At 37.8% G+C, this 14120-nt stretch overlaps 2 protein-coding genes and 1 long non-coding RNA gene across 4 annotated transcripts; 2 read left to right on the forward strand and 1 right to left on the reverse strand.

The window, feature by feature from the left end:
* Window positions 1-45: 45 nt before the first annotated feature.
* On the forward strand, window positions 46-8955 carry LOC132144084 (very-long-chain enoyl-CoA reductase). 2 transcript variants are annotated; one of them, XM_059554824.1, is made up of 12 exons: window positions 46-149; window positions 2251-2301; window positions 3811-3862; window positions 4333-4377; window positions 4655-4758; window positions 6339-6454; window positions 6683-6788; window positions 7236-7308; window positions 7672-7715; window positions 7786-7843; window positions 7927-8015; window positions 8219-8955. In XM_059554824.1, the coding sequence occupies exons 1-12, from the start codon at window positions 135-137 to the stop codon at window positions 8390-8392; spliced, it is 927 nt and encodes a 308-aa protein (XP_059410807.1). In that variant the 5' UTR covers window positions 46-134; the 3' UTR covers window positions 8393-8955. The 2 variants fall into 2 exon arrangements, with proteins under 2 accessions (XP_059410807.1, XP_059410806.1); XM_059554823.1 differs by lacking the exon at window positions 46-149 and having other exon boundaries at window positions 1973-2301.
* A 1390-nt stretch (window positions 8956-10345) lies between these two features.
* LOC132144087 (NADH dehydrogenase [ubiquinone] 1 beta subcomplex subunit 7-like) lies at window positions 10346-12409 on the reverse strand. The gene is made up of 3 exons (XM_059554826.1): window positions 12155-12409; window positions 11041-11209; window positions 10346-10535 (listed from the first exon to the last, which is right to left on the reverse strand). The coding sequence occupies exons 1-3, from the start codon at window positions 12264-12266 to the stop codon at window positions 10454-10456; spliced, it is 363 nt and encodes a 120-aa protein (XP_059410809.1). The 5' UTR covers window positions 12267-12409; the 3' UTR covers window positions 10346-10453.
* On the forward strand, window positions 11830-12357 carry LOC132144088 (uncharacterized). Its single transcript, XR_009434317.1, has 2 exons — window positions 11830-11990; window positions 12111-12357. It is a non-coding gene; the product is annotated as an uncharacterized LOC132144088 (long non-coding RNA).
* Window positions 12410-14120: the final 1711 nt, after the last annotated feature.

Raw genomic sequence — 14120 nt, forward strand, 5'->3', positions numbered from 1 at the left:
TGATAAGGAGTCTCTGATGGGTTTCACCCAATGACGCGCTCGAGCGCAGATCTCTGTGTCTGTCTTCCGCTCTTCTTGATTGGACCTCGCGCTCGTCTCTCACCTGACCTGGATAAGCCATTCAAACTGCTACAATGAAGCATTACGAGGTAAGACATTGTTCCTGGTTTTTCAGATTTCATCAAATCGCATAAGCGTTCAGAGACGCTTTTCCTGATGCACTTCATATCGAGAAATTATCGTGCTGTGTGGAAATGAATGAACTGCATGCGTTATAATGACACGACTGAGGCTGAAGATGAGAGAAACACGCTACAGCGTGACAGCACTCGGCCTGAGAGGAAGAATAACGAATCAGACAAGAAACGCGTTAGATGACAGATTATACAGAGTCTGGAGCCTGCCTCGACCCAGAGTCTCAAACAACCCCTGTCCCAGATTACAACACCGTATGTGCAATAGGAGTCTCGCTTGCAACATAATGCGTCCTCGAGGGAAGTCTAAAAATCAACGGCATTTCACAAACGAGATGTATTTTGAATGGGAACCTCATGTGCACTTGACTGACTCATTCATTCAAGCCTAAGCACCATTACGTTATGTTTTCTTACTGGTTGGTGCCTTTGTAGAGAATTAAATCACAGCTCTGCTCTCCATAAACCCGGAAGTAGTGGATGCTTCTGTGTTTAATTTACTGTTAGTGCACATATAATCTGACCAGTGAATATGAAACGAATGGCTAAATGAATATGATTAGTTTTTAAAGACATTGTACATGGTGATGCAACTCTTTTGGCTTGCTGAACATGTGGAACAGGTTCGGTCAAAGTCGCGGTTGATAAGACTGACATGAGCTATGTTTGGGATGATCACGAGAGGGCGCAAACAGATTTCAGGATATATCAATTATAATTCAGAGCAGTAAAGTAACTAATAGATTAAGAACTGAACTGAGAGAGATACAAAAACCGATTTAATTACGCATATATGCATGACTGCTAGTAATGTATATGTAATGCGCGAAGTGAATTCACGCGCTTCTTCAGACAAACAGGAGTTACACAGGGATCCTGACTCTAGTGCGGTATTTCTCTTAACAGTAAACTTTTCAATAATGTATTCCACCCAGTTTTCTAGGTTGGAGTTTCTCTCATTGGCAGTGGATATTTATTTCCTCGAGTGTCATCCGCTCGTGCCTGCCTTTCTAAATTATTAATAATCTCTCTCCCCCCTTAAAACAGCACGCGCTACCGACATTGCAAATATTAATGATGAACGATTTGGTCATTTGTCATGAAATGGCCCAATTGATGTATTTCATTATTTGTTTCTTATTCTGTTTAACAATTTACACTTTTTTTTTAATTCAATAAAACTGCAATTGAGTTGGATTAGTTAAAAAATAACAAAAAAATGCAGCAAACTAACACACAATTATCTGTTATTTGCCAATAAACACTTAATTATATATATATATATATATATATATATATATATATATATATATATATATATATATATATATATATATATATAATGCTCCCGGGTAATATTATTATTATTATTATTTATTTATTTTTTATAATAATTTTTAGATAAAGTCACTTTGTGTGTGATGTTGTTGGGTTTGTGTAAATATTGGTTGTCTCTAGATGAGGAGATGGCTGGACTCTGTTACTGTGTGTGTGTGTGTGTGTGTGTGTGTGTGTGTGTGTGTGTGTGATGGGGCGAGTTATAATTAGCACATACTGGGATGACTGGTGAGGTGTCCTGTTTCCTCTGGAGGTTCAGAAGTAAAATCGAAAAAAAGAGAATAAAGTTAATGTGAGTGAGAGAATGAGATACAAGTTTGGTCGATTTGTTTACATGAGTTTTTAGGGGGTCCGGGGGACATATGTGTTGATGAATAACAAGAGGGGGACAACACAGACATGGGAGGGTCGAGTTAAAGAAAGAGAGAGAGGGAGAGAGGGGTGGGGGCACAGGCAGAGAGATTTATTTCCACAGCTGACATTTAAGCTCCCGTCCCACACTCGTTTTTGGAGGTGAGAGGGACTAAGAGAGGAAAGAAGTGAAAGACTCAGAGAAAGAAAGTGGACAAATTAAACAGACAATATGGACACCTTGGCTTTAGAGGCCACGCAGCCCAAAAAGGCTCAGAACGGAGCCGTGGCACTACTACCCGGACCCCCCACCCCTGCCAAACGCAAACCTGCTAAAAAGACTAAGAAAGCTGTGGTCTTTTTCGAGGTGGAGATTCTGGACGCCAAGACGAAGGACAAGCTCTGCTTCCTGGACAAGGTACGAGAGATTTTACCCTCATTTTCACTCTATGCATTACTTGACTTAAAATCATCTTACATTGACATTACATTACATTAATTCATTTAGCAGACGCTTTTATCCAAAGCAACTTACAGTGCATTCAGGTTACAATTGTTATTTTCTTAAACCGTTACGCATAGCATTAATATTCTATAGCTATTTTTAAAACATTTTTTTTCTGTTTTAAAATTTTATTTTATATTTAATGTTTCAGTAATTTTGATGTGTTTTTGTTTGTTTTTAATTAATGAATTATTTGGTACTTTGACTTCAACTAAATGAAAATTAGAAATGTAGTCTTGGCATCCATGTGAAATAAAATAAATAAATATTTAACAATGTGCTGCAGAGCAGTTTATGAAAATTGCAATTAAAAGCTAAATTGCATTTAAAAAAGTGTGAATAACTTCAAAGAAAAGTTTTTAACCTCAAATCAGTGTTGGTTATCAACTATCCATTTACAGATACTGGCTCGTAACATTAGCTTCAAGTCCGTTCTCTCTTTAATAACTCTTGGTCATGTTCAAATGGAAGCACATGTTTTTCCCGCTGTAAGACGCTCATTCCTAGAGCGGTGCTATCTATAGAAACCCAGGTGTGGCGTGTGGTGTGCTCTCTCTCACTCGAGGTCTTCCTGTCCTGAAGCCTCTAGAATCCCAGGATTATCGAGGATCGCACACGTATGTCCTCGGATTAGCCGCCTCTCCCCTGTGATGTCACTCTGTCATCATGACATCACAGAGGAATGGAAGCCTCTGACGATGACATCATTCACTGAAGGAAAGATTCTTAGAGTAGCTCCAAACAACTGAAGATTTAAAGGCTTTTGGAGGGAAAGGAATTATGGGCTCAGCAGATGCTTTAATAGAAATGACTTAAATTTATACTTAATGATAACATTCACAGAAATTCGCCTTGCATTTATTCATGATGCGTCTAAGTGTATTGTATTCGGAAGTTTTTTTTAAGAGAAGTAGTCACAGTTTATTGTTTTTATTGTGATAAATGCATTGCTAAGCATATTCATTACATCACAGCCATGTTCATTCATTTGGTTTTTGAGTTATTAAAGAAATCATCATAAATCTTTGTCAACATGCATCTGGAATAGCAGTTAATGTTTTATGTTTTACACACTGGTTTACATCAGTTTATGCTTTCGGATTCTCTCATATACAGTCTACAGAAAGAAACACATAATCATCAGATAAAGCAGTTTCTTGGAGATTTTTATAAGGCTGCAGTTTATTTTATTTTTTTAAGTCTCCTGGCTGTTTCGGGACCTCTATAGGTCTTCTGGGAGATCTGCTCAGTTGGCTGTGTTTGTGTTGGTGGGGTTGTTTGTTTGTTTGGTGTTTTGAGTCTGTCAGAACAGCTGCTGTACTAAAGCCACATCGCCTGGGGATTGTAGCTAAATTTACCCTCATCTCTCACACACACACACACTCTCTCTAAACTGGTGTCTGTGTGTTTGTTGATTGGCAGGTCGAGCCCAATGCCACCATCGGGGAAATCAAGTCCATGTTCCACAAGAGTCGTGAGTATACCTGAGTCTCTGATCTTCTCTCAGCTAATGAAGCTGTGATATTTGATACGATTAAGCTTTTCATAAGAGCCTAATTTAACAAGCTGATGTATTATTCATTTAGCGAGGGAAAGTCACTGGGAAAATGTGCTTACTTGCTTTGAAAATAATGTCACGGTGAAAAGATTGTAATAAAATAGGTGAACCCTGAGATGTACACTACCATACAAAAGGTCACCCCCCATTTCAAATACATGCTGTTTTTTGGTAGAGATGCTAAAAATTTAAACAATATTTCATAGTATTAGTTTTTTTTTTTTTGCTGATTTTTTTTATCAAATAAATGAGTGAGCAGAAGACCTCTTTCAAAAATATCAAAATATCTTACTTTCCCAAAGCATTTGAACAAAAGTGTGTTTAAAATGTGTGCATGTGTATTTACAGTACTGTAATCGTTTCCCTGTGTTTCTTGTTTGTTTCAGACCCTCAGTGGTATCCGGCCCGGCAATCCATTCGTTTGGATCCCAGTACGTATTAAAATGTTAATATGAGTCCAATATCTGGACGCTATCTTCTGTAAGATTCATGCTGTGAAGTTCCAGCTGTTTCTTTAAGAGTCTGTAAGTTGTTTGTGCTGCAGGTCTCAGTTTTCTGATTAACAGCAAAAATCGAAACATTATGGGTCTTGTGGTCTAGTTATTATCAATCTAGTGGAAGGAGTCACGTGTGTTGGAGACCTTTCTGTTAGATGTCAGCGGTTTCTGTTATTTGGTAGTGCTGATGTGTTATGGGTTTGTTGTGCAGAGGGGAAATCTTTGAAGGACGAGGACGTGCTGCAGCATCTGCCTGTGGGAACCACAGCCACCTTCTACTTCAGAGACCTGGGGGCCCAGATCAGCTGGGTCACGGTGAGAGACCCCTCACACACACACACACACACACACACACACTCCACCAGATCAGCTGGGTCACGGTGAGAGACCCCTCACACACACACACACACACACACACACACTCCACCAGATCAGCTGGGTCACGGTGAGAGACCCCTCTCACACACACACACACACACACACACACACACTCCACCAGATCAGCTGGGTCACGGTGAGAGACCCCTCACACACACACACACTCCACCAGATCAGCTGGGTCATGGTGAGAGACCCTTCTCTCTCACACACAAACACACGTTATGTCCTCATAAGTCACCCTCTCCTTGTAATACCTGTGTCATACCCATGTCATTATACAGAGTTGTGTCCTGATATGTCACACACATGGCCACACATTCTCCACTAGATCAGCTGGGTTACGGTGAGAGACCTTTCACACAGTACCGAGTCTGAGTGCTGGTCATGCGTTTGGATCATTTTGGATCCAGTTTGAGTTTAGGTTACATTGAAACATTTAAACTTTCGTGGCTGGAACATGTGCAACCAGGTGACGTATTCAAATCAAAACTGAGCACAAGATGTGAGTTATCAGTATATTTCCACTTTAAAATGATCATGTAAATACTATTTCTGTAAAATGATGGTTAATGTATTGCCTAATTATGACAGAAACAATTACTAAGTTAATTATCACTAGAAAACCTACTTTTTTGTTTTAGACATTTTGGGGTCATTTTTGTATTTATATGCAATTTGCATGATGTCTAAACACGCTAACAACTTGTTAGTAATGTTAATCATGCTAGAATCATGCTAGTAACATGCAAGTAACTTGTTTATCATGTAAGAAACATGTTAGCAACTTGCTAAACATGTTAGCATTATCCCAGTAACATGCTAATCATGCTAAAAATATGTTAGCAACATGCTAGTAATGCTAGAAACAGCCTAGCAGGAGCACTAGCTATATGTTTATCTGTTTTTCTGATAGACTGTAATGCCTAGAAAACATTCAAACTTTAATCTTTAAAACTATTTTGACTTTCAGAATACTTCAAACTCAAAACTTTCAGACAGCAAGCCATAATTAAACCTACTTCAAAAGTTCTGGCTAGGCTTTTTCAAGCCAACTTAAAGTTTGTCTTGTCTTCAGACTATACTTCTCTAGTTTTAATAGAAATCAAATCTCCAGTCTCTCTCATTCGCGGTGAATGCAAACACACGTTTGGTGCGCTTGGCATTAAATGTGTTATACGAGTGGAATATATTTGCAGCACATCACATGATTAAACAGAGGCTGATTGATGTTCTGGAGATCATGTGACACAGGTGCTGTGTCGGTGTTTTGATGTTTCCTGCTGCTCTCTGAGAAACTTCAGCGAGAGCTCTGTGAATAACGTCATAGTTGGACTCCGTTATGTGTATTAAATGTGCTTAATGTCAGTGTTTATCCGGCTGTGTTAATCTGTCTCTCTTAACCAGTGTGTTTAGTGTCTGTCACATTATCTCTGTGAGAGCATGAGATATTTATAACCTGGAAACATGAACGCAGAGGAGCTGAGCGCATTATAACGCTTCTGTCTCTCTCTCAGGTGTTTCTGACAGAGTACGCCGGCCCGCTGCTCATCTATCTCATGTTTTACTTCCGAGTCCCGTTTATTTATGCACCTAAATACGACTTCACCACCAGCAAACACTGGGTCGTACAGTAAGTACAGAAGCAATATAACATGCTTTTCATTCAACATTTTACAGTTTGTAACAGTGTCGTGACAATAAAGAAACATCTTTGATCTCTTTGATGCTATTCATGACAAAAGTTAGCCTTCTGTGTAAAGACAGTTTGTTTGGTGTCTCTTTCTGTAACATTTTGCACAGTAAAGTGATTGACAGCTTCAGAGGGCTTATGGGTAATTGAGTGTTTTTATCTGTATAGTTTGGCGTGCATGTGTCACTCCTTCCACTACGTGAAGAGACTCCTGGAAACACTGTTTGTCCATCGCTTCTCGCACGGGACTATGCCTCTCCGCAACATCTTCAAGGTGAGAGAAACGGCTTCTCGTAATGGATGTTACTAAGCAGATCTGAGCAAATTAATCATAAAAACTGACATCTTTCTTTAGATGTTTTATACACTGTCAAATATAAATGCATTGTCAAAGAGGGAATTACTAATGACCTATGAAATCATGCTTTATGCAAAACATGTGCTTTTATTCTTAAATTGCTTTGAATTTGTTCCAGACAATAATAGACTGCACATAGCAATAAAAAGAATTGATGGATGTTTCTAAGAAACACTGTAGAAAGTGCTGGCTCTGGAAATGAGTCTTCCTGAAACTGCAATTATTCATGAGCACAAACGAGTCAATGAATCACAGCTCGAGCACGTCGAGTCACGACTTTTCACATTCAGCCACCCTGTCGCTTCTAAGATGTGGTTTATGCAGATGGACCTTTGCAGTAATACTTCGGTGTGTGTTTTGCAGAACTGCACGTATTACTGGGGATTTGCAGCTTGGATGGCTTATTACATCAACCACCCGCTCTACACACCACCCAGTGAGTCCACACACATTCACACACTTTATCACAGGAATAAATGACATTTTAAAGTCTATTCAAATACAAAAATGTGCTTTTATTCAATCGCAATAATATTTCACAATTTTCTTTCTTTTGCTGTAATTTTGATCAAATAAAGTGAATCGACGACTTTCAAAAAGATAAATTTAATTCAATACAGTGGGGAAATTTGTCTTGGACAAACACATACACTGATCAACATTACATTGCATAATAAAAATCCACATAAACAACATTCCAATCATAACCAACAAGGGTTTACATGTATTCGCATGTTTAAGATTTCGTAAAGCGGTTGATAGAGTGTGTGTTCAGCTCCGTCTCATGTTTGTGTTGCAGCCTACGGCGAGCAGCAGATCAGACTGGCCCTGACCGTCTTCCTGGTAAGAGCTGTTTACACAGGATGATGAATAATGATAAAGATCAGGTCTAATGATCTCTTTACGGTCACAGTTCTGTCAGATCGGAAACTTCTCCATCCACATTGCTCTGAGAAATCTCCGACCGCCCGGTACGATCCCACAGCCGAATCTGTAACTTACACTTAATCTGTGATTAGACTGCCAAAAGACCTGCTTTTCTGTCTTTCTGCAGGATCTAAGACCAGGAAGATCCCATACCCGACGAAAAACCCCTTTACTTGGATCTTCCTGCTGGTCTCCTGCCCCAACTACACGTATGAGGTCAGACACACTCCGCTGGAGCCGACCGCTTTATCTTTTCTCTTGAGTGCTGATGTAGCTTCAGTTTTTCCTTTTGTGTTTTGAAGACGATCTTAAATCATTATGCTCTTATTCTTATTATGTATCAGTAAGACAAACCGTTAAAGGGTCATATATATATATATATATATCTATATCTGCTCTGTGTGTGTGTGTGTGTGCAGCTGGGCTCGTGGCTGGGCTTCACTCTGATGACCCAGTGTCTGCCCGTGGCCTTCTTCACGCTGGTGGGCTTCATTCAGATGACGGTGTGGGCGAAAGGAAAGCACCGCAGCTATCTGAAGGAGTTTCGCGACTACCCCACGCTCCGCTCGCCCATCCTGCCCTTCATCCTGTAGGACAGAGTCACGCAGTGTTCCCCTCGTCTTTTTAACCTTTTCCTCTTCTCTCGTCCTCCCCTTCTCATCTCTTTTATACTGTGTCCATGTCCCGCCTGCATTCGTTTCACATGCGTGTTTCCTGCGTTTGATCATCTCCTGGAGGATCTCCTGACTCTGGAGAATAAAGTCAGCTCAGATCCAGAACCTGCAGAAGCTTGGCTCTAATGGCTCCACATCGCCCTCTGTGGGCTGGATGATGTCCTTCATCTGGAGAAACCTCGAGAGCACGTCCGGATCACAATCCAGTCACTCAAAAGAAATAAGAACTTTTGCACACAGAAAACAGAGCACATTTTAGGACCATGATTAAACACCCTTTCATGTGTCTGGACAATGCCAATTTCCCCCCGTAACATTAATGAAGGGAAATTGAAATGTCAATACCAATCCTTTAACAGTCTTTAATAGTCATCTACTTACAGCAAAATCATTTCCCCCAGACATGGACGTTTCTTCATTAGATCCTCATGTAACATCTTAAAGAGGTAGTTCACCTAAAATTTAAAGTCATTTACTCACCTTTAAGTTAATACAAACAAAAGATATTTTGAAGAATTTGGATCCAGATAAAATAATTCAGTTGTCGGTAGCCATTGGTTTCCATTGATTGTTTAGATCAATGGCTACCAGCAACTGTTTGATTACCTTAATTTTCCTCAATATCTTTTGTGTTCAACAGAAGAAAGAAACTCAAGGATTTTGAGTAAACTTTAATTTTTGGATGAACTATCCCTTTAAAAAGCTCAGAAGGGAACTGGTTTAACATGTATTTACAGTATTTCCTCCTCTGTATCTGGTTTGTGCTCCGCTGCTGGGAATCATCCTGTATTTCGAGTGCACTACATATACCGAGATCGCTGATATGCACTGACAAAGTGATGGCTGTGACTTTAGTAAAGATGTTTAGTTCTGCTTGTCACTTAATAACTAAAACACTAACATTTGACTGTATTTAGCGCCGCAGAGACACGTGTGCTGTGTGCCACTCTTACATCTGAAGCTGAAGGTAACATGGCACAGACTGCAGAACTGTTTTGTTGACCTAACAATTTATATAAAATAAAAAACACTGTCATAGGCTTCTGCTTTGTCCATTTACAGTCATAATGCATGTTGTGGAGTTCAAGAAAAGTGCTTAGCTTTTATTGCATTCTGCTAAATTGGCTGTGCAACATAACACTGTTCAGTTCTTGGATAAAAGTCTTTGCTCATATCCATCCCTGTGTGTTTTCCAGGTATTTCCTGTACACCATCTTTCACACACTTTTAAATATACTCATCATTCATAGAACATACACAGTATTTAAATTATAAAACCAATATATCAAAATATTTATAATGTATTGCTCACATAATTTTATAAATTAAGTAATTTCAATTGTATTGTAATTATGTTAACATTCCCTTTATATGATATCCTTAACTAGTATATATTTAAACAGTGCAAGTACATTAAAAACATAGCACTTGTAGTATTTTATTCTAAAAGTAGAATTACTGTTAAATTGTGAACTTTGGTACAAATTTACACATACATAGATGTATAATCCAATGTGTTATTAGTGCATTTATAGTTTATACTATAAGCACACTAAACTATAGGGTTTTATTTAATACATTTTTACTCCATTTTTCATGAAAATACAAATAGTATATATAAAAATCAACTGAAATGTAAAGTGATCATAGCACACTTTAAAGTAATGCAATTATATGCTATTTAGTGTATTTATATTAGGTGTACTGAAGTAGCACATTTGGGAAAATGTACTTCTAACTACTACATTACTAATATATTTGAAATAAATTCAACTGAATTTAAACTTAACTATATAAACATGTACTAACATTGAACATTATTTTCAATAATTCAAAGTACACTTTTAAGGTAAAGAAAATGCTCCATTCATGTTTTGAGAGCTCACAAGATCATCTTTATTACTGAGAGCGCTATATATTTATATATGTACACACAGAAGCAGGAGAAACTGATGGAGAAATGAGGACGAGGCTGGAGATTTATGCTGCTTCTGCCTCGATCCTCTTTTTCCTCAAGTTCAGTCTTCTCTCTCTCTCGTACTCTTTCATCCTCATCACATAACTGCAAAGAAGAAAATAAGACAAACTCATTTTCAGCAAGAAAAAAATATATATACTTTTTGCATAACTGGTGTTCACCGCAGTGAAACATGATGATTTGATATGTTCATAACAGTTGTGGACCTACCTACAATTACACCTCAAAACAGAGAGCTAAAAGAGTAATTCAATTAACATTTATCATGGTTTAATAATTCAAATATTTGAACTTTTAAGACTTGTTTTATTAAAATGTATAAATTATTAAGCTTTGTGATGAAAGTAAGAAAGGATAGATATTTATTCAGGGAAATGTTAAAACTTTCTAAATCTTTGCTCATCTAAATAATTAATCCAGCAGAAATTACAATTTCATTCAAGCAAAATTTAATGAGATTACTGTTGGCAGGAAATATGCTTTCAATGTCAGATTTGAATGGATGAAATCCATTAAAACACCCTGATGGAGAAAGCAGTGACACTGTCTACCAGCTGCAGTGAAACTGACTGAGTGCGGCTTCTCTTACTCCTGATGTTCACAGTAGTCCCAGTCGTGTCTCTCGTGTTTGCAGGCCAGGAAGTTGGGGAAACAGTCTCTCTTGCACTTGAGGAGTTTGAGCAGGTAGTGAGCGCAGTAATCACGCTGCTCCACCGGCAGCATGGCCAGGTTCATCTGCTCCTGCGTCGCCACCATCTCTGATAACACAACACAATGAGCACGGGTTCAACAAAACACAGACTACAACCATACATCACGTCCATCCCTGTGGTACTATTATATTACAGAGTCAACAAGATACCACAGCTCATATATATATATATATATATATATATATATATATATGGTCTTATATTTTACCTGATTATTGTCTGTTTAACAGCTAACCATATTTTAACCATGTTCATATTGGCTTTATACTTGTACTCTGCACAGTGACAGTAAAGTTGCATCTAATTAATCTAATCTTTTAACTGAATAAATGTAATTGTTTTCACAATAAACAGATTTATGGTGATTCTAAGCAATTGGAATACATGTATTTTGAACATATTAAAATAAATAAACACAAACAAAACAGTACATTAAGTTTTATTTACTTTTTAAATTTAGAAATATTGTGCTTGTCTTGCCTGCTGCATATACTTATGACAAATTAGCATCAGATTACTATTTTATATTAAAACTGCAATGCAAGTGGAAGGAAGTTTGATGTTTTTAAGGAAAATATTTATGCAATTTAAATACATTGTTTTGCATAAACTGCTTAGATTAGCCTTAAAAGTTATCTTCATTCGATTTGTTTTCTTCAAAAACTGGTCAGAAGTTTTTCAAATCAGTTATAAAGACACATATTGGCCTAATTTAAATCAGTAACTTAATATCTTACTGCTGGTTAGTCTACACAGTGCAGACATGGTGTCTGTGTTCATGCACTGGCCCCTGAGATATAATGATCCCAGCCCTGCAAGAGCACAGGTGAGAACTGTCATGTAAACAGACCCTAAACAAACACATTTAGGCGCATGTTTGGTCGAAGCCTCTTGTTTGGACCTGAAGTTCAAAGTCAATCTGAGGACCTGGAGACTCGCAGTTCAGTTTAGAGACTCAGTCACGTGTGAGAGTGAGGGATGAAGTGTCACCTCTCTCTCTGCGCTCCGGGAAGCCCAGCTGCGGGTCATATTCAGACGGTTTCCTCGGGTCTGGCGTCGTGTCTCTTTCCGTGATGTAGCTCCGCACGAGGTGGGACCCCATTCTGGACGCAGAATATCACCGCTGACTGCAAAAACGGTGTAATGTCCAACCACGTACAATAATAGTTTAACTTATAATGGAGAAATCAAAATCTGCACACTGCCATTCGGTCACCTCCAGAAAATTTCTGTTTCCGGTCTGCACCGGAAGTAAACACGTGCAACGAGTGACACACCCCTGAAGGTCCTCGAGATGGATTACTGTCTATGATTACTCCATACCGCATCGAGTCTCCATAAAGGCTGTCAGAATTTTAAATCAAAATCAATAAAATCAATCATATTGCTGTTTCATAATTTCATGAATTAATTAGCTTTAGATTTTAATTTATATATCAACATAACATATTCTTCGCTTCTCTCATTAATAAAATTAAATAAAACCAGTTTAGTTAGATTAATGAATTAATGAACAAACAGGATTGTATATAAATAAAACTGACATATACATAATTGTTTTCCTTCGGCTGAAATCCGCGCGCGCGGTAACAGCCCGCCAGAAATTCAGAAGCTAACGGTCAGTCAACATGCGCTGATCCATTTAATTTATTTGATGGATTTGTGTATTTATGATTCTTAACAGATTAATAACATTGTCAGGTCTAGTTAAACAGAACTGGATGTGGAAGTGAATGTTTTGTTTACTGATGGACTAAAACAACCTGATTCATGTAAACCTATACGCAAATTCTTCAGGTAAGTTAAGTTAGCCAGCTACAGTTACTTGAAATATTAAAGTTAACTTAAGGTTTAGGCTAAGTTTGAAAATGTATTTACTTGAGTACTTGAGTAAGTATTCTACTAGAAAAAGTGGAAATTACATGTTCTTTATTACTGTCAGGTACATATTTCACATTTCTGTATGTCATTATCGCTGATAGACCGACGAGCAAATCTTGTGGCTTCCTTAAAATGAATCTTCCTGATCTCAGGCACTGGGCCATAATCAACATCCTGGAAACAGGTGTGAAGGTATATGATCACCAGGTTTGAAGTCACCATGATACTTGTGTTTTCATTATATCATACTCTAAGTGCACAACACAATATACAGTATAACAAAAATGGTAAACCTGGGATCAAAAAGATTTATGATTCATTTAAAGGTGGCTGCTGTAGTTGATGCTGACCACTAGATGTCACTGGTAGGGTCTGTCTTTGAGGCTTTGAATCTTTTTTGGTAGAATTAGGAAAAAGCCTCTAAAGCAGGGTTCCTCGAATCTGGACCTTGAGATCCACTTTCCTGCAGAGTTTAGATCTAGCCCTAATCAAACACACCTGAGCATGCTAATCAATGTCAGTCAATGTCTTTGGGATCATTAGAAAAATCACAGGCAGGTGACTTTGATCAGGGTTGGAGCTAAACTAAATAAATACAATAAAACATTTAATAAAATATTTTAACCCTCTGGGCTTCTTCGTAAATGGGTCACACTTAGCTTCCTCCCGCCCGAAAACGGGCGAAGCCTTAAAATTGTACTTTACTTTTTCCCAGGATAACCAATCAAATATATTTTTGTTCTATAATGTTTTCTGATTATTATTTAGAATTTTTAGATTTTTTTTATGATACTTTGCATTAATTATATAATTTTTATGAGCTATTTTTTCCATTAGAATTAATATCTCATTTTTTATTTTATATTTATTTAAAAAAAAAAATCAATAAATGCAGCATTTCACATCAAAATAGAGTGCCAGCCTAAAAAAAAAATGTTCCAGGAGAAGAACTTCATCTAGTGGCTTTAAAAAATAGCCACTTTTGTGTAATGTCCTATACCAGCCTGTAGGCTGTCTATAGCTTCCTATATATCCTATATAGAAAGGCTTTTTGATTCCTTTTGTTGTTTTAGAC

The sequence above is a fragment of the Carassius carassius genome, chromosome 7 (assembly GCF_963082965.1).
Source record: "Carassius carassius chromosome 7, fCarCar2.1, whole genome shotgun sequence".
NCBI lineage: Eukaryota > Metazoa > Chordata > Actinopteri > Cypriniformes > Cyprinidae > Carassius > Carassius carassius.

What these genes read in the sequence shown, in the direction of transcription:
- LOC132144087 (XM_059554826.1), bottom strand. Translation starts at nt 12,266, where the DNA reads ATGGGGTCCCACCTCGTGCGGAGCTACATCACGGAAAGAGACACGACG. An exon ending in CCCGGAGCGCAGAGAGAGAG is followed by an intron (nt 11,210 to 12,154) that starts GTGACACTTCAT and finishes TTGTGTTATCAG; the next exon opens with AGATGGTGGCGACGCAGGAG. An exon ending in GACTACTGTGAACATCAGGA is followed by an intron (nt 10,536 to 11,040) that starts GTAAGAGAAGCC and finishes TCTTCTTTGCAG; the next exon opens with TTATGTGATGAGGATGAAAG.
- LOC132144084 (XM_059554823.1), top strand. Translation starts at nt 2,116, where the DNA reads ATGGACACCTTGGCTTTAGAGGCCACGCAGCCCAAAAAGGCTCAGAAC. An exon ending in AGCTCTGCTTCCTGGACAAG is followed by an intron (nt 2,302 to 3,810) that starts GTACGAGAGATT and finishes GTTGATTGGCAG; the next exon opens with GTCGAGCCCAATGCCACCAT. An exon ending in TGGCCCTGACCGTCTTCCTG is followed by an intron (nt 7,716 to 7,785) that starts GTAAGAGCTGTT and finishes TTACGGTCACAG; the next exon opens with TTCTGTCAGATCGGAAACTT.